This window comes from Chelonoidis abingdonii, chromosome 7 (genome assembly GCF_003597395.2).
Source record: "Chelonoidis abingdonii isolate Lonesome George chromosome 7, CheloAbing_2.0, whole genome shotgun sequence".
NCBI classification, from domain to species: Eukaryota; Metazoa; Chordata; order Testudines; family Testudinidae; genus Chelonoidis; species Chelonoidis abingdonii.
The window spans coordinates 57,907,960-57,929,995 of record NC_133775.1 but is presented as its reverse complement, the minus strand read 5'-3'; the positions used below and the strand labels follow the sequence as shown (position 1 = coordinate 57,929,995).

At 45.9% G+C, this 22,036-nt stretch overlaps 1 protein-coding gene across 1 annotated transcript in view; it reads left to right on the top strand.

Moving 5' to 3' along the window:
• Positions 1-6,759: 6,759 nt before the first annotated feature.
• The window catches only part of LHX4 (LIM homeobox 4), a 63,773-nt gene continuing 48,496 nt past the window's right edge, over positions 6,760-22,036 (top strand). Inside the window, exon 1 of the mRNA XM_032796195.2 lies at positions 6,760-6,835. Coding sequence (XP_032652086.2) covers positions 6,760-6,835 — 76 coding nt within the window. The remainder of the gene's footprint in view (positions 6,836-22,036) is intronic.

Below are 22,036 nucleotides of genomic sequence, written 5' to 3'. Positions count from 1 at the left end.
GGACCTCAGTCATTTGTCAGGGTATTAGCCTTGACCCACGTCAGGACACTGAGTCCAGGAAATAAAGTTCATCTTACCAGTTCTCCTGAGTTTCATACTCTTATTATAAGGAGAGGCTCAAAGGTACATGACAAATGCACTGATTACGTGGATATCAGCCCCATATCTGCAGGGAGGGAAAGTATATTGTATATGTGTGTATGCAGGGCAATTTAACAGCTGCTTTAGTTACTTGTAAAGTAAGCAACACTTGGTTTTAAATAGCACAACTTGCCTTATGGTATCTTTTGAAATGCTGTGACGTTTTGCTTTGCTCAGTCCCACTTTGCATCATCAGATTTGAGTTGGTGGATGCATGTGACACACGCGCAAAGATTAATCAACTCTTGGTAGTTGCTTTGGGCTTGGCTTTCAGTGGAGCCAAGCACTCACAGCTCTCACTAACTTCAACTGGCATTTTGGGTGTGCAACACTTCTGAGTAATACTATATTGTATCCTCAGGCTTATGTACAGCCAGATGGAGGTCTTCTCATGATGTCATGATTCTGCCTATGTTCCACTGGTTGAGTGTGTTGTCACTCAATATCTTTTAGGAGTGGAGTTCTTTGCAAAGCTTTGGGAGACTCCATCTTGATCCTGTAGTTAAATTAGCCTCTTCTAATAAGCACCATTGTTCTTTTCTGATTAACTACCAGACTCCAGCTGGAATGACCTATACATGCAATGCAGTATTCTTATTTGTCTTAATGCATTTTAATTTTTTGAAATAATTTGCTTTGCCTTGCAATTTGAGGTTTTACTGGAATATTCTTATGTATATGCTCTGCAGAATTTGATTTTTAAAAAATAATTTTGATGGATAATATTGATGCTTATTTTTATGCATTTAAAAAAAATTGTATCCATTTAAAGTTTTACTGTTAAGCAAAATTAAGGATTTAAGCATTTTTTCAATTTTTATCTATTACATTTTCACAGTTGCAGGAAACTATGGGAGATGGGGAGCAGACAATTATTGAATGACAGTTGACATTGAGCTTCAAAAAGTGAAAGGTTTAGGACCAGTAAAACACAAATTGTCACCATCATAAAAAAGTAAATAGCCTTAAATTAAACTGTAATAAGTTCTCAAGCTGCATTTTTCTTACTTTGCCTGTCTATAAATTTGGATTATTATTCCTGGAAATAATGTTATGTCAGTCTGTGCGTGTACGGTGAAATCAATGTTTATCTGCTTTTACCAATAAAAATCTATTCCTTCCTAGCCTACTTACGTAACACTGGAGTGTTCCTTTGAACTGTGCTTCAGTTAGCAGAGGGTAAGCGAGTATAAGTGGATCCTACTCTATTTGACTGACTTTGTTCCTGCATGGGAAGGGTCATTTAGATCCTATAGCATGCAAGGGATTGTATTTCCACTAATGGGGATCTGGGGACAAATTAAGTTAGAGAAGAAGGAGGATCTTTGTGATTTAAGGCACTGGGCTGGGGTTCAGGAGATCTGGGTTCTGTGGCCTCTGCCACAGACAGTGCAACCTTGGGAGAGTCACTTGATCTTTTTGTGCCTCAGTTCCTTGTGTGTAATGTGAGGCACGTGATACTGATCTGCCTCACAGGGGTGTGGTGAGAACATATTCACTGCTGTTTGTAAAGCACTCAGTTACTTTTGGTGATGGGGGGCACAAAAGTAGATAGATGCAGAAAGCAGAAGTGTTTGTGTCCATTAATCCTGCATTTACTTTGGGGAAAATAAGGAATGTATCCGGGAAAAATCCATATACCTGTGAATATGGGACGTTTGTTAAACTTTAGAGTCTCATGCTTGGCAGCCACTTCTCCATATCCTTCTTCTTCTCCTGCCCTCTCCCTTCCCCAGCTACCACCTGTTTCATGTATATATTTCCCTAAGGAAACTGAACAATTTCAGAGCCAATGAGCATGTCCTTTTTGCAGGCTAGCACTTTCCTCATTCCATAGAAGAGATTCTTCAGGAGCCTGTATGTCATCTCTCCCATTCGTTCTTAGTTATTCCCTGTGACTATCACCCCTGGTTTGTTTATGCAATTTTATCCGTCACCTCCTGCACACGCATGTTTTTCCTTCTCCTGCATGGCTTTCTGCCCAGCCTTTGTCAATCTGACCTCATCTGGAACAGCCTGACTTTGTATCAGATTAGTAGGTGCATACTATGGAATTCATATTATGTCTCTGCATGGCTTCGGAAGCCATGTCCCATAGGAGTCCTGAAAAACATAAACATACAAAAGAGAGCTTTTGAAATGTTCCCATCTATGGCCTACAGATGTAACAAAATAGATTTTGATCTAATGCATTGATTTCTGCAATTCGCTATAGTAATCTATCCCCAATAGCAACCTCCCATATAGTGGGTGCTAGCATAATTATTAATATTGATAGAAACCATATCACATGGCTCCGTTGTCTGTAATGAAAAACCTTGTTGGGTTTTTTTTCCATCACTATCTTGGGCATTTTGTTCTTTCTTATTATATTATCTATTCAACATTATGTTTCCGGAAAAGGTCAACATTTGGAGACCTCTTTCATGCAGTAGACCCAGATAGATAGACAGATCTAAAGCAATATTGGATATGTTATGCCATATTCCTTACCAGTGTTCTTTGTGTGGAAATTCTTTACATACTCTGCCTATGTTTTTAAATTGAGTGGGCCAAATTCACCTTTGGTATTTAGCTGCTCTAAACATCAATGATTTTACTTCAGGAATTAACTTCACCCCTTGTCTGAGACTAGGATCTCATGTCTTCCTCCCTCCCGCCCCCTGAATTAAAGGGGAACTGGGGAAATGTCCATGTGTCATTGTGGTGAACCAGTGTAAACACCCATAGAAACTCTCCAGCGGTGAAACATCCCAAAACACTCTTGCACAGCTACTTGAGTGAATTCTCTTGTTTCTTTTTAATGTCCATGGTTGCGTATCCCTTTTCCTTCCTCCACTTTGTTTAACTGGTACTGTCACCCCACAATATTTTTGTTAATTGGTGATTGCCACCTGTCCAGTGGACTCATGAAAGTATGAGGTTGAATCTTGGGAGTCATCGTGGTCACTTTAGCCCTGGACAGATAGCCAGGAGACCTGGGGCCAGCTGAGGATCTACCCTGGGGGTTTATTCTCCGCTCTGCCGCTGACTGTTGCCTGGGGCAAGTCACTTACCTGCTCTGTGCCTCAGTTTCCCCAGCTATAAATTGAGATGAGTCTTCTCTCCCTTTGTAAAATGCTTGGAGAGCCAGAGATGAAAAGTGATACAGAGCTCTCAGCTATATTATTATAGTTAGTGTTGTCCTGATTAAAGAACCCCACAAGCAATTAAAATTTGAAAAATACCAAGATAAAAAGATTTGTGCATCTGGAGGAGTTATCTCTGAGAGTGTAACTTCCCACATGATCTCCAGAACATTCTAGATGGCTGGTGGTGGGTTATGAAACACATTTTCCTACCTAGATGGGAATGATTTGACTTTTCAGCTTGGGACTTATGTTCCACCTTTGTGGGAGCTTATTCCCTGCCATTCTCTGCTCCCTGGCCCCAGTGCTTGATCTCATCAAACAAGGATATTAATAGAGTTGATCTAAAAATGATTATTTTTTGTGCAATTATAAGGAAAATATTGATATTTCAATGACATTTTTTGTCAAAATTTGGAAAAATTCAACCAGCTTTAGAGCTGGTCTAAAAATGGGATGAATATTTTTGTGAAAAAATTTGCTAAATAATTAAAATTAAAAATTATTCGTTTTTAATCAAAACAATGTATTAATCTGGAAGTTTTTGACTCACTCTAGATAGTAACTCCCCATTTTTAAATTCGAGTCTATTTTGGTGTTTGCTTTTTGGGCTACCAGACATAGAATTTACTAGCCAGGTTCATAATTCCTTCTGCCAAATAATTCTTAGGGTCTTTCTCCAAGGCTTATCTCCTATGCACTTGTGCCTTGTGAGTTTTACTGACGTGATAAATCAAAATGTCTTTACCCTGCACACTTAACGTCTAATAACAGTAATTAATAATCGCAGGGTCTGTTTGACGAATCGGACACAGTAACATTCCAGCCGGGGAGATCTTCAGTAAAAGTCCCCTTCGGTAAAAGTTATTTTAACTGGAGGGGCAAAAGGCGAGAGACAAGAGGCGGGGGGCGGAGGTGTGCAGCCTCAGCTGGTATAAACGGAGCGACGACCATTTATGCCAACGGATGATCTGCCCCTGAGGTGGGACGGCAAGGTGAGCACAATGAATCAAATCCATTCCAGTGGGGGTGAGGTGGGGGAAATACGCGTGAGCAATGAGGTCATCGCCATACTTCGGCCCAAGAATGAATTTAGCCAAGTGCCTTTTACAGACTAGAGGGGGCTTCACCCCCCTTCCCCTGATCCCAGCCAAGCCTGGCTGTTTCTGTGCAGCGGGCTGGGAGGAAGCAGATACACTGGTTAGAAAAGTACCTGTGTCCAAGCATCTATTAAACCTCTCAAAAGATTCTTAAATTCCTCCGTGAGAAATAAATATTGATATTTTCGTTTGCTGATACCCGCCGGTAAATCAGCCCCAGGGATGGGAAACTCACTCGCCGTTATTGTTCGGTTTTTTGCTCATTTCACTTATTGTTTTTTCGTGTAAAAAGTCTCTATTACCAGAGTCCTGATCTCGGTCCCTCTCAGCTGGTGTGAAGGACATTTCCCAGCATGGTTCAGTATAGCTGGCATCGGAATGCGTGCCGGGCTTTTGCCATCCGTGGGGCTGGTCCAAAATACAGAAGGGGCAGGACCTGCATCAGTCCTTAGTGACTTTTAATCCTAAAATGTGCTGTTTCAAACCCTCCCAGCCGGGTGAGGAAAGCGATCGGCCATCAGGAAGGAGGGCTGTAGCAAACGGCAAACATTACAATCTTTAAGGTGGAGCGCTGGATTTCTTGGGACATCTTCCTTGTGCATTAAGACGGGGTTTTCAGCGTGCTATCGAAAGCTATTGGGCTGGCTGTTTTCTGCCTAGGGTTTCATGGGGAAAAGGGGAGGGGGTCCCTTCTGAGGAGGTCCAGTGGGCGGCAAAAAAGCCAAATGCTGGAGCTCTCTCCTTTCCAGTCACCCAAATGGGGGGCATTCCAGCTTCCTAATCCAGCCAGCCAGCATCCCTCCCTACTGCCTAGAGAGAGGGTTGGAAACACCGAGTAACCACAGCCCTGGCTGTAGCCGCAGTGTAGCGAGAACTGGCCTCCCAATCCAACAAGGACTCCCACCAGCGTTCCCCGGGGTAGAGGGATGTTTGGCTGGGCAAATACTGAAATTAGCTAGATGAAATTAGTCAATCATCCCGCTCACCTAGATATGATGGGTTGGGGCCAGCAACACTGGCCTGAGTTTATATATATATAAAGTGAAAAAGGCTATTTTAAAGAAAACCTGTTTGTTTACCACTCTGTGACCTTTCTGCCCTGCGTGTCATAATAATGCATCCGTGATTCGAATTGTTTTTGAGAGGAAAAGCTTCATAATGAACAAAGGCGGGACGGCTAACTTCCTCACGTGAGATCTGAATTTTTCCAGGTAAATAAATGCTGGAACCAGGCATTTCAACGTGTGCGCGGCTTGTGAGCATGGAGCAGGCACGCACCGAGAAGAATCGCAATGCTCTGTGAGAAATACAGACCCGAGAGTTGTTCGGCAGGCCCGGGCAAGGTGAAGCGACGCTGTATCTGATGCTGCATGTCAGCGTGGGGAGAGGGGGAAATAAAACACCGGGAACTATTTGGATAAAGGGGAAATCTTAGAACAGCTGCTGAGGGAGACGAATAGGGCGAGCGAGAAGCCGCAGCAGAGACTAGCGCTGCAAAACGAGGAAGGCCGCGTGGCAGTGGGAACAAACCCCAAGTGCAAGGAACGGCGGGGGGCGGGTGGGTTTGTTTAATCCTGTCAGCGGCAGTCGAGGCGTGTCGATGTCTGCAGCGTTTGTTACAAGGCAGCAGGTTATGCAGGGGCCGGTGGCCGGGTGGCGAGGGGTGGCTGGCTGGAGCCGCAGGGTGAAGGGAAGACGGGGGTGAAGAGGGAAGGGAAATGGAGCCGGGGAACGAGGGATAATAAGCGGGGGTTGTGACTGACGCAGGGATTTCTAGCGTGCCCCGGTGTAAGAAGCGTGGAGCGCCGCTCGTTCACCGGGGCAACCTCCCGATTCGAGGGACGCCAAGGGCTGCGCAAAGCCAGCGAGACAAGCAGCTCTGAGGCACCTGCTGCCGCCGCTGCCTTTATAGCCCTCGAAGGGCAGGGGCGGGGCTGAATGCCAGGTAACCACGCCCATAAAGGCGCAGGCCGCGCCCACTTCGCTTGGTGGCCCCGCCCCTAAACTCTTTACCTGGGCTCTGTCCTTTGAGTGTCCCCGCCCCAACTTCTGACATGATGTAAGGGGATTGGCTGGTGGGGGCGGGGCCTCCCTGCGGAAAGTGACATCACGCTGACTCCCTGCAGTGTGAATGAATCAAACCTGCCTTCAGGGGACCAGCATTCCAGCGAAACGAGCTGCTGCAGCATCACTTTAACCCAGGATACACTAACCCAGCATAGCAGGATCAAAAGGGATTTGAAACAGACCAGAGCTAAAGCAGGGCCACTCCAGTCCTCCGGCACGTGTAGAAGGATCAGCCCTGATTGTACTTTAAACTTAATGTTTTATTTTATTTTTATATAGCGAGAAAATAGAGCCGTTTATTTTTTATTTTCTATTTAAATAAAATGATGCAAAGCTCAGCACTCACTACAGAAGGTTCTGTCAAGGGGCTTCCAGAGATTCTTGCTGTGCCAATGCAACGTAAGGACTTTTTTTCCCTCATTGATTTAATAATAAAGAAAACTGGCAATTATAGAAGCCTAAATGGTGCAGGGAGGGTGGCTAACTGCACTGTGAGATGTGGCGCGGGGGGGGGGGGGGTTACTTGAGAAATGTAAGACGGGTGGGTATTTCCATGTGAGGCAAATTCCTGCGAAGGGGCTGGATGACGTTGGTTGCCTTCTTTTTAAAATATTAATCAGAGAGAGAGAGAAGAAATAATGTGCAACAGGGAACGAAGTACCCGGAGAGCTTAGTAGCGTGGATATGCAGGATGATTGTGCTGATTGGGGAAGAGGAGCTGCTAGGCAGCTAATGGGAAGTAAACAATCTTCCTAGATGAGAGCAAAATACTGGTCCCGCAGCCACATCAACTTTAAACCGCCTTGCAAGAAGTTGGGAGGCCCCCTGAGCGCTGCATTCTAAGGGGGGGAATCTCCGGAAAGTGCACCCATCGCGCCAAATTGCTGCTAGGAGTGGGGAGACCCCAATGCAAGTCACCGCCGGGGACTTTATTTGCAATCTGCTCTTCGGAAATACAGGTGGGGAGCGGGGGGAGCAGAGCCTCTGAGCTGCCTGCTGGGGGAGATCCCAGGCGGTTGTTCTGTCAAATTGGAATTGAGGGTAATGTAGCTCAGGCTAAGCTGTGAACTCTGATCCAGGAATGTTATATGCGTAGGAGAGCCTAGTTGGGAACCCTTGTTCAGGAATATAGACACTAAGCATACGTATGTATCTATACGTGTGTGTATATAATATAGCTATGCGTGTGCGTATGTATGTACGTGTGCATGTGTTAGTGTGTGTGTGTATAGATCTATATACACACGCTGGTATATATGTTGTTTGTGCATATATATATGGGGATATATATACGCACACTGATGTATACGGCATGTGTTGATCTATGTACATACACACATAATCTAGACATACATACTCCATAATATTCGTTGCTTGTCTTATGACCCCCTATTTCTTGCTCTGTTCCCCACGCTGAGCACGCGGATCGGCCCCTCCTGGAAGCAATAGATGGGCTGGCCAAGGGCCGGCTCCCTGCGCCGCGCTGAACGCAGCGTCCCTCCCCCGCACTCGCGGCCCGTGGGCTCTGGTTAGGCGGAGATATAGCGTGCGGCTTTGCCAGGTTTCCGGGGCTTTCCGCTGAAATGTGAACTCAGCCGGGCGCTCGGCAAAAACATGCCGTGTAAAAGGCCAGGGAAACAGATCAACACTTTTCTGCAAATGCTGCCACAGCTCTCTGGCTAACCGGGGCGCCGGCGTGCGGCCATGTCGATGTATGCGTTGTTACACACAGCACCGTGTTGCTTGGCGCTGTACGGAGCCTGCCAGCCTGGCGCGTTGAAGGGTTTCGCTTGGAGACCCTTTTGCTAACTCACTCCAGGCCCGGTGGCGTTTGCAGCCGGGAAGGAGGTCACACTGAGGAGGGGGCACTTTATTCATTCCCTGCCGTCCTGCCCCCGAAGCTAGTTCCTCTGGGGCCAGAGCTTTCTGGAAAGTGATGCAGCGGGCTTGCGTGTAGGGACAAGCTATAGGAAAAGTTAGGGGCCGTTCACACCTTGCTTGACTCCCAAGTCTTTGCTACCATCTGAAACCCAGCAGGAAGGAAGTGCGGTTACTTCCTTGCGATTGCAGGGCACAGAAAGGGATGGCAAAAATGTCCAGGTATGATCTTGGTCGACGGAATAAGAAGAACGGGGTCCAGCTTCTGGACTGTTCCTTTGTTTGTATTTGACTGTTTGGAGCCTTCTAGATTTATCTGTCTGCCTGTGGTGCCCTCTCCCCGGCTAGAAAACGGGGGGATGCTGCAAAGCCTGTAGGGAGCCAGTGCGACCTCATTTTATTCTCCTTTATGATCCAAATTTCCTTCTTTCGCTACTGAGTTTTAAAATCCGCCTCCAACCCAATCTCCCGAATTGAGAGAGAGAATTAATTGGACCCGGCCATTTATCCGGAGACAGACCCCACTGTCAGAAACAGGGTCCAATTTGTAGCTCGGGTCAGATAATCTGTATTTATAATGAAAAGTCAGTTGGTTTAGATCAAATACGGCTAGGTTGTATGTCACAAATCCTTAAAATCCCATTGTATCTATCTGTCCAAATATTGATACCTAGATCTAGACCGCTATTAAATGATGTATGGATACAAATCTCTCTCGTATACATATATAAATACACACTCCGTTATTTCGGTATAGACACACCATTATCTGTATATTTATAGAGAGATCTGTATCCATGCGTAATATAATACCTGTCTAGCTATATACCATTATGTATAGAGTATACAAATTGTTATCTCCGTTTCTTCTCTCTGTGCTGTATGTAAATAGATACTATATATACAGAGATACAGATGTACGTGTAGTTACATATCTTGGGCTGTTTATCTTTTTTCTCTACAAATCTCTGGCTGTAAAAGTATCTGTGTATTTAGAGACAGATCCTTCTTGTCGAACAACTTATACACCCGTCTAGTATATTCATTCCATTGATCAATTCATTCCTTTTCCGTCACGTCCCGGGGCTTTGTGTTCTGGTTGCTCATATTTCGATACCTAGGGGGTCACTGGCTGGCAGAGCTGAAATTCCTGACCCCGACAGGCAAAAGATGCTGTTTCTTTACCCGCCGCCTTCCCAGCGCTTGTGCTTGTGCACGGTGTTTGCTCCAGACTTGTAGATCGGGAAGGGCTCTGTGCCGTCTCTGCTTGGTCAGCCGCCGGTCTTTAGGCAGCTCCTGGAACCCCCCTCGCATGCTCCCGCTGGGCACTGGGGCTCAGGTGAAAGACTAGGGGGCTGCAAAGGCTCTTGGGGGGTCATTTAGTCCAGATCCTGGTGGATTCTTTCCTGCAAGGATTTCCTCCATGTAGTCTGGAGCGCTCCATCCCTTGGGTTTCCTGAGCAGCAGCCCCAGGATTTTCCCGATTTGCAACAATACTCTTCCCCCTCTCCCTCACCCCTAAAAGACAACCCTGGCGTTGGAAACGTGCCCAGAGTAGCCCTGCCATAGCGGCTGAATGGCGAGTCTGAGTCAAACATCTCCAGAGAGAGGGGACAGGAGCGATCCGGACAGCCGCGTTTCACCTCCGGCTTTTTTATCTCCTTCTCTCACCCTTTCCTCTGTTGGGGTGGGGGGTGTTTGTATTTTGTTTGATTAAATACTTGCAAAAGCCGCGCAAAAAGCCCCCTGTGCGGGATGAAAGATCTTTGCTTTCCCGTGACCCCTGGTTCAGAGCCCTCTCCGTATCAATGGGGAGGCATGAGAAGGGGTTGTTAGTTTCACTAGCCTCCTGTCTTTGTGTTTGCTCTGGACTTTCATCTCCCACCTTTGCTGTTCTAGGTACCAGCCACGGGGGTTTGTTTTGAATTGCTCTGGCTTAGCAGTATTGTAAGACACTGAGTCAGAGTCCGACACCGCACTCCTTTTTTTTCCCTTCTCTGCAGTGTGCACCCCCCGCCTTCCGTTTATCCCAGACAACGAAATAATGATGGTTCTAGGCAACCGTCCCCGTTAACAATTGTTTTAAATTCGACTAAACAAGTAACCGATAACGAATAGGGTGTGAGGAGTGTGTGCCCCCCTCCCCCCAGCCCTTACAATATCGCTTTCAGTAGGCGTGAGAGAAGGTCTGACAATTCCCTTCGATTCGGATTCGAGGAACCACCTGGCCTGAGAAGGAATCTCGCTTCTCAGATCGAAAAGGGCGGTAGGAGACACTGGGGGTGAGAACAGCGGAGGCCTCCGTGTGGGATCTGATTTCCCCTTTATACTAGGAGTCCTTGACCCCCTACTTCCCAGGCAAGACGGAAAATCACCCTGTGCTATTTATGCCCACTTTGACCTGGCCCGTGGCCAAATCCAGGGCTCCCGATGTCCTTTCCAGGCCGGGAGCCTGAAACTCCGACCCCTCTCTAGCTACCTGGGGCCCTTTCACACTAATCCGGCGGGGAAAGCAGCACCTCAAGGATGTCTGGAAACGCCGTTTACAGGGCTGGGATGCTGGACTCCAGAGCTGGTTGGTTGGTTGATTGACCCTTGAGGTGCCCCATATGCAGCCCAGCCAGGGCCACTCAGTGCTGGCCTGGGGTCAAGATCAGAGGGAGGGGCATTTCCCTACCTGCTTCTCTGCAGAAGTAAACTCCGCCGACCCCACTGCCGCCCGGTGCGCTTCCCTGGGGCATAATTTCCCTTCCTTCTGTTTGCGCAGAAGGACATCCCGTCCCACAGGCAGGTGGATGGAGCGGGTGGATGGTGAGCGAGGAAGAGGAATTGGTTTGGGTGAGAAGAAAATTCAGGCATTGAGATCCCTGTTAGCTAATCGCTATGCAATAGCGACAGGAGACAGACCTCAGCAATTCAAAGAGTCTCTATCTCCCCACATACAGATCGCTGGATAAACTATTTCTATATAGAGAGCTCGAATTCGAATTGTCTATGGATAGAACGTGGTTATCTTCTCACGCATATATAAATGTAATTGTTTTTACACCTGGATCCATGGAGATAGATTATTTGAATTACAGATGCATGGATACATTTTGTATCTATATTCCTCTATTTGTCTGTCGATGCATCGTTTATTGGGCAAAATTAATCGATGGATATAGAATTTGTTGTCGGCATACACACCCACTGTCTCTGCGGCTATGTGTATCGGTTTATGTGAAACAAATTCTACGTCAAGAAGAAATCTACATAGGTGAAATGTGTCATTTGCAAGATGCGCTACGGAGAAAGCCTTGTTATGTGTGTCGGTTTCTAGCCTTATATTTGTGGATTAGTGCTGAAAAGGATAAACTGCTTGGGTTGGTTCGTAAAGTCTCATTTACTGTCTGTGAAAATGACCTGCCCTGGTCAGAGCTTCATCCCAAACCGAACTGGGCAATGTTCAGCCCTTGTCTGGGATTAGCTCGCCCGAGGGTGAATTGTCTCTTTCCCAGCCGTCTCTTTGCACTTCGGAAATGTTCCCCTGTGTTTTGAGAAGGGGCAATTTCCACCCGCCTACCCCCTGTGTCGCCTCTTGTTCATTTCGCGATTATCCGGCATATTCCCGCAGCTTCAAACCTTTCCTCCCTTTCTAGCAAGCCGTCGGCCCGATAGGTTATCAGCGTCAAAAGCCCCTTTCCAAGTTGGAAGAAATAAACGAAATCTATAGGATTTGGGAGGGGGGAAATTATTCCGACCCGGGAATCTCTCGCCTGTTTTTTATTTTTTCTCTCTCCTCATAGCCCATATTCCTAGAGACGTGTCCGGTAGGAATTAGTTCCCTGGACTAGTGCAGGATTAAGCCGGGAAAGCGATGGGGAAGACCAACTCCGAAGGCTTTTCTGGGGTTGTGTGTAGTTTTGCCTGGTAATTTCCTTCCTCGCCCTCCGATCTCCCACAGTCCTGGCTCTTTCGGGCTGAGAAAAGAAACCTGGTTTTATTTCCTCACCGATGGCAGGAATTGCCCCCTCCTGCCCCAGACGTGGGGATTTCCCTCCCCCCCATGTGGGCGCTGCATCACTTTCTCAGCGCTGTTCCGGATCGCTCCTGGCGTCTATCGAATTAAAGACGCAATAGATCTACGGCGCCAAACCGAACCCACCTGCGGCAGAGACACATGGGCCCAGCTTTTGTTCAGCTGCTCAGCGCCAGCTTTTTCTATTCGAGTCCATTGCTAAGGGCTTGATCCCGTGCGCCCTGCTTCCCCGCTAACTTCACAGGGAGTTTGTGGAGCTCAGTGGGTCAGGGTCCTGGCTGGGCAAGGTCTGTTCAGGGTTGCTCGCGGGGCACAACTGTGTTGTTGTCGCACACTCTGGTCCCGATTCTGTTATGCACCGCGGGGGGTGTTCGCGGGGGCGACGCGAACTGGCTGCGGCGCGTTAATGGTGCAAACGTTTTGTAGCAGCAGGGGCTATTCTGCTCCTGCGTGACTTCCCCTGGAGCAGGATCGGCCGGGACTTGCCACCAGCCCTCGTGTAGCGCAGCCGCTGCAGCCGCTCTGGTTCGGTTAGGCTCCATTGAAATGTCGCTTCTGCAGCAGGAAAAGAAAACACAACTCGGGAGGCTGATCCTGAGAGAGCAGAAACTCCACAGTGCAGAAGCGAAACCTTGTGTGCGCTACCTAAGGGCTGGGATTAGACTCCCCAGTCCCCTCCACCTCACCCAGGAAAATTGTCCCTCGATTTTTCTTGCTATCTTCCCTGCCTTGTTGGTCAGGGAAGGCCCACGCGCCCGTAAAAGGGATGCCAAGCCAAAGGGCTGAGAATTCACTTCCCAGCATCAGGCCATGAGGAGAAAGCCCGGGAGCGCCTAAGGGTGGGGTGGGGTGGGGTGGGGGGGAAGATAGCGGTGGAAAGCAGCGGATTTCTGCAGTGTTCCGGGTACCTCCTGGCAGCAGCAACTCCCAGAATCAGGAGCCCTCCGAGTGAAATATGTGTGGAAAGAGTGACTCTTTGAACGGAATGTCAGGTCAGGCATTTTACTGATTTCGATTAGCGGGTATTAAATAATGTTACTCCGCCTTCTCTCCTCGGGCTAAGAGAAACGTATCCATCTATCCCCATACACCACATCTCTCTATCTATCTATCTGGTCATTAGCGCCAAGCCAGCGAATAATCATTCCCCTCCCTGTCTGCTACCCAGACATTGCAGCGCTGTGATTCAGAAACTGATATTGGAGTAGATACTAAAGGAAAAGTGTCTTCACTGGGTTCCATTGTCCCAATCGAATGAAGTTATACGAGCGAGCAGAAATAGTGGAAAGTCAGTGGGGTTTTGAGAAGTTTTTCCAGGCGGAGAAGAGTAGCTTCCGTGTGTTTGTTCCGTACAGAAGTTGGTTCACAAGCTAGTACATTTCAAGTGGCTAGCGTGCCGCGCTGAGGGTGTGATGCGAACCCGGGCAAAGCTGAAGCGTTCAGTGAAGTCTGACAACGTCTCCTTGTCTCACCTGGTTGTACCAAGGCACAATGCAAGCGTTGTGTTGTAAATTACCCACTGTGACTGTCCTGAGAACCCGTGGTCTCAATGCACAGCAGGGTGGGCTAAAAGGGGTGTCAGCCGTCACTCGGGGTTGCCTGGCTGTTGCCAGTCTGTCTCATTTACCTTTTTGTTATACAGTAGATTTTTGTTTGTTTTTGTTTTAACGTTAGTGATGAGGCTGATTTTCCAGCATGGTGGCTACAGGGGGCTGAGTTATAGGTCAGATCCAGGGGCTAGGGATCAGGAGACGTGAATATTCCTGACTTTAAAAAGAAGAGGAGTCCTTGTGGCACCTCAGAGACTATTTGAACATAAGTTTTTGTGGGCTACAGCCCACTTCATCGGATGCATCCATTCTATGTATCCGATGAAGTGGGCTGTAGCCCGAGAGATCTTATGCTCAAATAAGTGTGTTAGTCTCTAAGGTGCCACAAGTACTCCTGTTCTTTTTGCGGATACAGACTAACATTGCTGCTACTCTGATTGCTGACTTTGCCACTCACTTGATGGCATTGGGACAATCACATGAAGTCAGATTATGTCCCCTTCCTTCCGGCTGAATAGCACTTTACTCTCCATTTCAATGGTCTGCCCCAGCGTGAGAGGAGCAAAATGTTGCCTTAGCCTGGGTCCTTGTTTTCTCGCTGGTAAAACGGAGCTAACACCTGCCCAGCTTTGTGAAGCCCGCTGGAATCCTTGTTGCTGTTATAAATGCAAACCACTGTTGTATTTCTCTGTCCGTACCCGCGGCAGTCCAGGCTGTGGGGAGAGTCCAGCTGCGCTGGGGCTCAAGGAAACTCTTTGCACGTGGGAAGGGTCCGCGCGGCTCTTGCCCCTGGATTGGAGCAGAGCAGTTAGCAGGCGTATCACCAGCGTGCTCTGCCACCCTGGCCTCCCCAGGTGCTGGGGCAAAGGCAAGGCAAAACTAGGCAATAGGGAGAGTGTGCTGGGTGACTCACGGCACTGGGAATAAACAGGAACAAGCAGGATTTTGTGTACGGTCATTTCAACGTGAAACTGACGCACGCTTTCAAAACACGCTGTAGTGATACTGTGAGCTTGTGGCGTCCAATCCTCCAACCCCTCCTCAGTCAGACAAATAATCCTCGCTCCTGCGTGTAGACCCATTTGCTTCAGTTGGACCTACTGATGTGGGGAAGAGTTTGAAGCCGGAGACAGTAACAATTTAACCTGTGTTAAAGCGCTGCTGTTTCCATTCTTGTTAAGTGCTCAGGCTGTGAGTGAGTGGCTTGCACAATGCTAGTCTTGAAAGGGGATTAGGGTGGCTAGTTACTGTATTTTTTTAAACTGCAAACGAAACCAAATATGAACTAAGCAAGCCACCATTTTCTTCCACTCTCTGTAAACTAAAATAATAATCCTGCCCAAGCTGATTTAAACCCAATGCTTTTTTAATTGCTTTCAGCCTGTGAACTTCGAGCCTGAGATGACATTTTTAGGGTTGAATTATGAACTTCTCAGTAATGGAAATACTGACACGAGTTTAACTAGAGTGGCACCAGTGATACTGCGATGATAAATGAACGACACCGCTGGGCTATCGCCTGCCGTCATTCCACAGGCAGATCTCCAGGGGGAGCTTTGCAGTCAAAGTGATGGCAGAACAGGGCCCATTCTAGCTGAGGAACCCATTGACATTGTCTCTGCTTATACCAGATCGGAATTTGTCCCTGTGTCTTCCCCCCTCACACGAGTTTTTCATTCTATTTGTGTTTTAGTCTTGGGGACGATCTCTTTGGGGTCTGATCCTGGGAAGTGCTGGGTGCCCTCAACTCCCATTGGCTCTCAGGAAAGGGACTCCGAACCTTGGAAGTTGGGGCATTTTTTGGATTGATCCAAACCTCATTGAAGTCAATGGAAAAAGTCCCGGTGACTGCACTGGGGTCAGATCAGGCCCTTTATAAGGAATAATTGAATTAACTGGATATTGTTGCATGATGCAAAATATATGAAGAAGGCAAATAATAAGGAGTTAAAAATATGTTTAGGTTGGTGCCAACGGTATAGCCTGGGGTAATAGGATGACACTAATAAAGGGAAAATATAGGGTGAATATCAAGAGAAAAATCCTACTTGTGAGATCTGTAAGGCTGTGGAATAGCCTCCCGTGGGAGGTGCTAGAAGCCCCATTATTTGAAACATAGGCTAAGTCACTGCAGGCCACAGTCCTGCCCTGGTTCCCAGGGAATAGATGAGGTGGTCTATTAGGGCTTTTTTAAACCCTGTTTTCTATTATTCTGGTTAAAAACTCAGCTTCCCCCAGATAACAAGAGAGTGAAAGTGAGCATGTTTGGGCAGGATGCGATCTCAAATAGTTACAGACAAAATACAATTCTCGGCTTTATTAGAATAAAACAAAATTTAGAATGAGAGAGAGGCCTTAAAAGGTGGAAGCATGAATTCCTATTCCAGCAGTAGGAGTGCTGACGGATGGCAGAGAGAAGTCAATGGAAAGAAGATTCACTGTTAATTGACAGATGTTGTTGTCTACCTCTGGCACTGAGGATACCTCTCTGGGGGAGGGAACTCCAGTTATTAAGAAGAGACAGGTATAGTAATGGGCAATTCAATCACTAGAAACAGAGATAGCTGGCTTTGCAATGACCGGGAGAACCTCATGGTGACTTGCCTGCCTAGTGCAAAGGTTGTGGATCTCTCGAGGCATCTAGATAGACTTACGTGTAGTGCTGGGGAGGAGCCAGTGGTAATGGTACATGTAGGTACCAGTGACATAGGGAGGGATAGGAGAGAGGTCCTGGAGGCCAAATTTAGGCTGCTAAGTAAGAGATTGAAGACCAGGACCTCCATGGTAGCATTCTCTGAGATGCTCCCAGTTCCACACGCAGGGCCAGTTAGACAGGCAGAACTGCAGGGTCTCAATGTGTGGATAAGACGATTGTGTAGGGAGGAGGGGTTTAGATTTATTGGGAACTGGGGAAACTTTTGGGAAAGGAGGAACCTATACAGGAAGGATGGGCTCCACCTAAACCAATATGGAACCAGATTGCTGGCACTTAAAATTAAAAAGGTTGTAGAGCAGTTTTTAAACTAAGGGTTGGAGGAAAGCCGACAGGTGCAGAGGAGCACATGGTTTGGACAGAGACATCCCTTAGGAGAGGATCGAGTAATGGAGATTATCTATGTCCTACTAAGAAGGAGAGGATGGTATATAATAAAATACAGGTAGGATCTGATGAGAAACAGTCAAATGATGAAAAGACTCATTCAATTACATCATGCAATGGGAGACAGCTAAAAAGTGACAAACATTTAAAGTGCTTATATACCAATGTTAGAAGTCTAAATAATACGATGGGTGAACTAGAGTGCCTTGTATTGAATGAGGATATTTATATAATAGTCATCACAGAAACTTGGTGGAATGAGGATAATCAGTAATACCAAGGTACAAAATATATGGGAAGGACAGAACAGGTTGTGCTTGTGCGGGAGTGGCGCTATATATGAAAGAAAGCGTTGAAGCAAATGAAGTAAAAATCTTAAATAAGCAAACTGTACCATAGAATCTCTATGGATAGTAATTCCATGCTCTAATAATAATATAGCAGTAGGGATATATTACCGACCACCTGACCAAGATGGTGATAGTGACTGTGAAATGCTCAGGGAGATTAGAGAGGCTATCAAAATAAAAAACTCAATAATAATGGGGGATTTCAACTATCCTCATGTTGACTGGGTACATGTTACCTCAGGATGGGATGCAGAGATAAAGTTTCTTGACACCTTAAATGACTGTTTCTTGGAGAAGCTAGTCCTGGAATTCACAAGAGAAGAGTATCAGAGGGGTAGCCGTGTTAGTCTGAATCTGTAAAAGCAGCAGAGAATCCTGTGGCACCTTATAGACTAACAGACGTTTTGGATCATGAGCTTTCGTGGGTGAATCCCTGTGGCAGGGAAAACACCACAGCAGCCCAACACTGTAGCATTTAATTTCAGAAAGGGGAACTACACAAAAATGAGGAGGTTAGTTAAACAGAAATTAAAAGGTACAGCACCAAAAGTAAAATCCCTGCAGGGTGAAACTTTAGAAAGACACCATAATAGAGGCTCAACTTAAATGTATACCCCAAATTAAAAAACATAGTAAGAGAACCAAAAAAGATGCCACCGTGGCTAAACAACAAAGTAAAAGAAGCAGTGAGCGGCAAAAAGGCATCCTTTAAAAAGTGGAAGTTAAATCCTAATGAGGAAAATAGAAAGTAGCATAAACTCTGGCAAATGAAGTGTAAAAATATAATTAGGAAGGCCAAAAAGAATTTGAAGAACAGCTAGCCAAAGATTCAAAAAGTAATAGCAAGAACATTTTAAAGTACATCAGAAGCAGGAACGCCTGCTAAACAACCAGTGGGGGCCACTGGACGATCAAGATGCTAAAGGAGCACTCAAGGACGATAAGGCCATTGCGGAAGAAACTAAATGAATTCTTTGCATTGGTCTTCACGGTAGAAGATGTGAGGGAGATTCCCAAACCTGAGCCATTCTTTAGGTGACAAATCTGAGGAACTGTCCCAGACTGAGTGTCATTAGAGGAGGTTTTGGAACAAACTGATCAACTAAACAGTAATAAGTCACCAGTACCAGATGGTATTCACCCAAGTTCTGAAGGAACTGAAATGTGAAATTGCAGGACTACTAATGGTCGTCTGTAACCTGTCATTTAAATCAGCTTCTGTACCAAATGTCTGGGGATAGCTCATGTACCGCTGTGACCAGGATTCTAGTGGGGAGCACCCCACTCAACCAGGGTGAACTGCAAAGAATGGGGCAGACAATCCCCATAAAGCTGATGGAGATTCCAATATTTAGATTTATCAAAGCCAGCATAAAACAGCTTCTTTATTACCTCACTGGTTACTCAGAAGTCCAAACAACACAGTTCCCTTAAAGTGATCCAGCCTCAGGCCTCCATCCAGTACCCACGTCAAATATGATGAAAATTTCTGTAAATCTTATTTCATCATCATATAAAGGAAAAGGTTCTATCAATCCCAAATCCCAGAGGACTGGATACATCACCTCCCAGGTTAATGAATGTTTCAGATCTTACCCAAATACACACTACAGCCAGTTCTTATTAACTAAACTAAAATTTATTAAAAAACAAAAGAGAGAGAGTATGGTTAAAAGATCAATATACATACAGACATGAGTTCAGTTCATTCTAGGTGCAGATTCATAGCAGAGATGGTGAGCTTCGTAGTTGCAAAGAGTTCCTTTAGAATTCAGTTCATAGGTCATAGTCCAATGTCCAAATCTCATATTCAGGGCATACCAGCATAACTGGGACCTCAGTCTTGAGACTCAAACTTCCCCTGATGAAGCCTAAGCAGATCTGAGATGACAGAATCAGGACCCAAGGATCTTTTATACAATTTCATGTTTTTTGACAAGTTGGAGTTCAAAAGGTAATTAGGCTGACTTTGAAGGAGTCCATCACTGGTACTTAGCTATATAGAATTAACATAAGGCCATTTGCTTGTTGCTCCACCATTCACAGATGATTTGCTATCCATTTCAAAGAGAGATGAAGAGAGATATCCCCCGTGTTTACAATTCATTTAAAGGATGTTCCTTTTGACCTCTGAATTATCAGAATACTGCATAGACAGGGACTGTTGGTTAGATTTTCAGAAAGCCTTTGACAAGGTCCCTCACCAAAGGCTCTTAAGCAAATAAGCTGTCATGGGATAAGAGGGAAAGTCCTCTCATGGATTGGTAACTGGTTAAAAGATAGGAAACAAAGGGTAGGAATAAATGGTCAGTTTTCAGAATGGAGAGAGGTAAATAGTGGTGTCCCCCAGGGGTCTGTACTGGGACCAGTCCTATTCAACATATTCATAAATGATCTGGAAAAAGGGGTAAACAGTGAGGGCAAAATTTGCAGATGATACAAAACTACTCAAGATAGTTAAGTCCCAGGCAGACTGCGAAGAGCTACAAAAGGATCTCTCAAAACTGGGTGACTGGGCAACAAAAAATGGCAGATGAAATTCAATGTTGATAAATGCAAAGTAATGCACATTGGAAAACATAATCCCAACTATACATATAAAATGATGGGTCTAAATTAGCTGTTACCACTCAAGAAAGAGATCTTGGAGTCATTGTGGATAGTTCTCTGAAAACATCCACTCAATGTGCAGCGGCAGTCAAAAAAGTGAACAGAATGTTGGGAATCATTAAGAAAGGATAGATAATAAAACATAAAATACCATATTGCCTCTATACAAATCCAAGGTACGCCCATATCTTGAATACTGTGTGCAGATGTGGTTGTCCCATCTCAAAAAAAGATCTATTGGAATTGGAAAAGTTTCAGAAAAGGGCAATAAAAATAATTAGGGGTATGGAGCACCTCCATATGAGGAGAAATTAATAAGACTGGGACTTTTCAGCTTGGAAAAAGATGACTAAGGGGGGATATAACAGAGGTCTATAAAATCATGACTGGTGTGGAGAAAGTAAATAATGACATGATATTTACTCCTCATAACACAAGAACTAGAGGTCACCAAATGAAATTAATAGGCAGCAGGTTTAAAACAAACAAAAGGAAGTATTTTTTCACACAATGCATAGTCAGCCTGTGGAATTCCTTGCTAGAGGACGTTGTGAAGACCAAGACCTAAACTTTAACAAAAAAGAACTAGATACATTTATGGAGAATAGGTCCCTCAATGTCTATTAGCCAGGATGGAGCAGAAATGGTGTCCCTAGTCTCTGTTTGCCAGAAGCTGGGAATGGGCAACAGGGGATGGATCACTTGATGATAACCTGTTCTGTTCATTCCCACTGGGGCACCTGGCATCAGCCACTGTTGGCAGACAGGATACTGAGCTAGATGGACCTTTGGTCTGATCCAGGGCAGTCAGTGAACTGGAATCTGGTTGTATGGGATTCCTTCTCTTTCTCTTGGTGTAGTTTTCTCTGAATAAGATTTTCCTTTCTGTTCTCCAGTTGAAATAATGAATTTGGGACTATCTGAAGACGTGTTGCTGCAATACAGCACCTGAAGGGTTTTTCCAAAAATAAAATCAGGCCAGATCCAAATCCAGATCAAGCCAAATCAGGCTTGTCTACACTTTTCGGATGATTGACACTGCAGCGATCGATGCATTGGCGGTGGATTTAGTAGGTCTAGTGAAGACCCACTAAATCGACCGCCAATAGCTCTCCCATCAACTCTGTACTCCATCTGATTGAGAAAGGACAGGTCTTCACTACCCACCAGATCAGCGGGTAGTGATCGATCTATCTGGAATCGATTTATCGTGTCTTGTGTAGACGCAGATAAATTGATCCCAAACACACTCCCCGTCGACTCCGGAACTCCAGCTCGTGAGAGGTGGAAGTGGGGTTGACGGGGGGAATGGCAGCGGTCGACTCGCCACCCTCCTCACGGCCAGGTAAGTCGACCAAAGATATGCCAACTTCAGCTATGCTGTTCACGTAGCTGAAGTTGTGTCTCTTAGGTTGACCGCCCTCTCCCCCCCCAGTGTAGACAAGGGTTAAAGGGAGTCGACAGGACAGCGGCTCCTGTCAATGTCACATAGTGTGGACCCTGCGGTAAGTAGATCTAAGCTACATTGATTTGAGTTACACAATTCGTGTTACTCAAATTGTGTAGACAAGTTTAGTGTAAATGGGCATAGCTCCACTGAAGTTGATGGAACTACTGCTGTGGAGACAAGCTGGGGATCCGGCCCATGAGCTCTGGTTCTGACCTGATCTTATGTTATCTTATGTAACAATATAGAGCCTAATCTTGCAGCCCTCCCACAGGCTTCATTCAGTAGTTCTGGATGTCACTAAGCGCTGCCCATACAAATGACATCACTGTTTCCATAGTAACTAATGCACTTCAAGGAGGAAATAGCAGAGCAGAATTTTATTTTTGAAGGACAAAAATTCGTGGCATAAACAAAATATGTGATGGTGGAGATGCTATAAAGTTTTCATTGCTGCTAATCTGGAAAAAGCTACATAATTCACTTGTAGCTCAGGCACCTATAAGTAATGTGGTCATAGCAAACTCCTGGCAATAAGTCCTTTATGCTGCCCCCACATTATGGGCCCAATCCTCCAGTAATTACATACACAAAGTTCCCACTGTCATGAGTGAGTTTGGGGTGTGCAAACAATGCAGCATCAG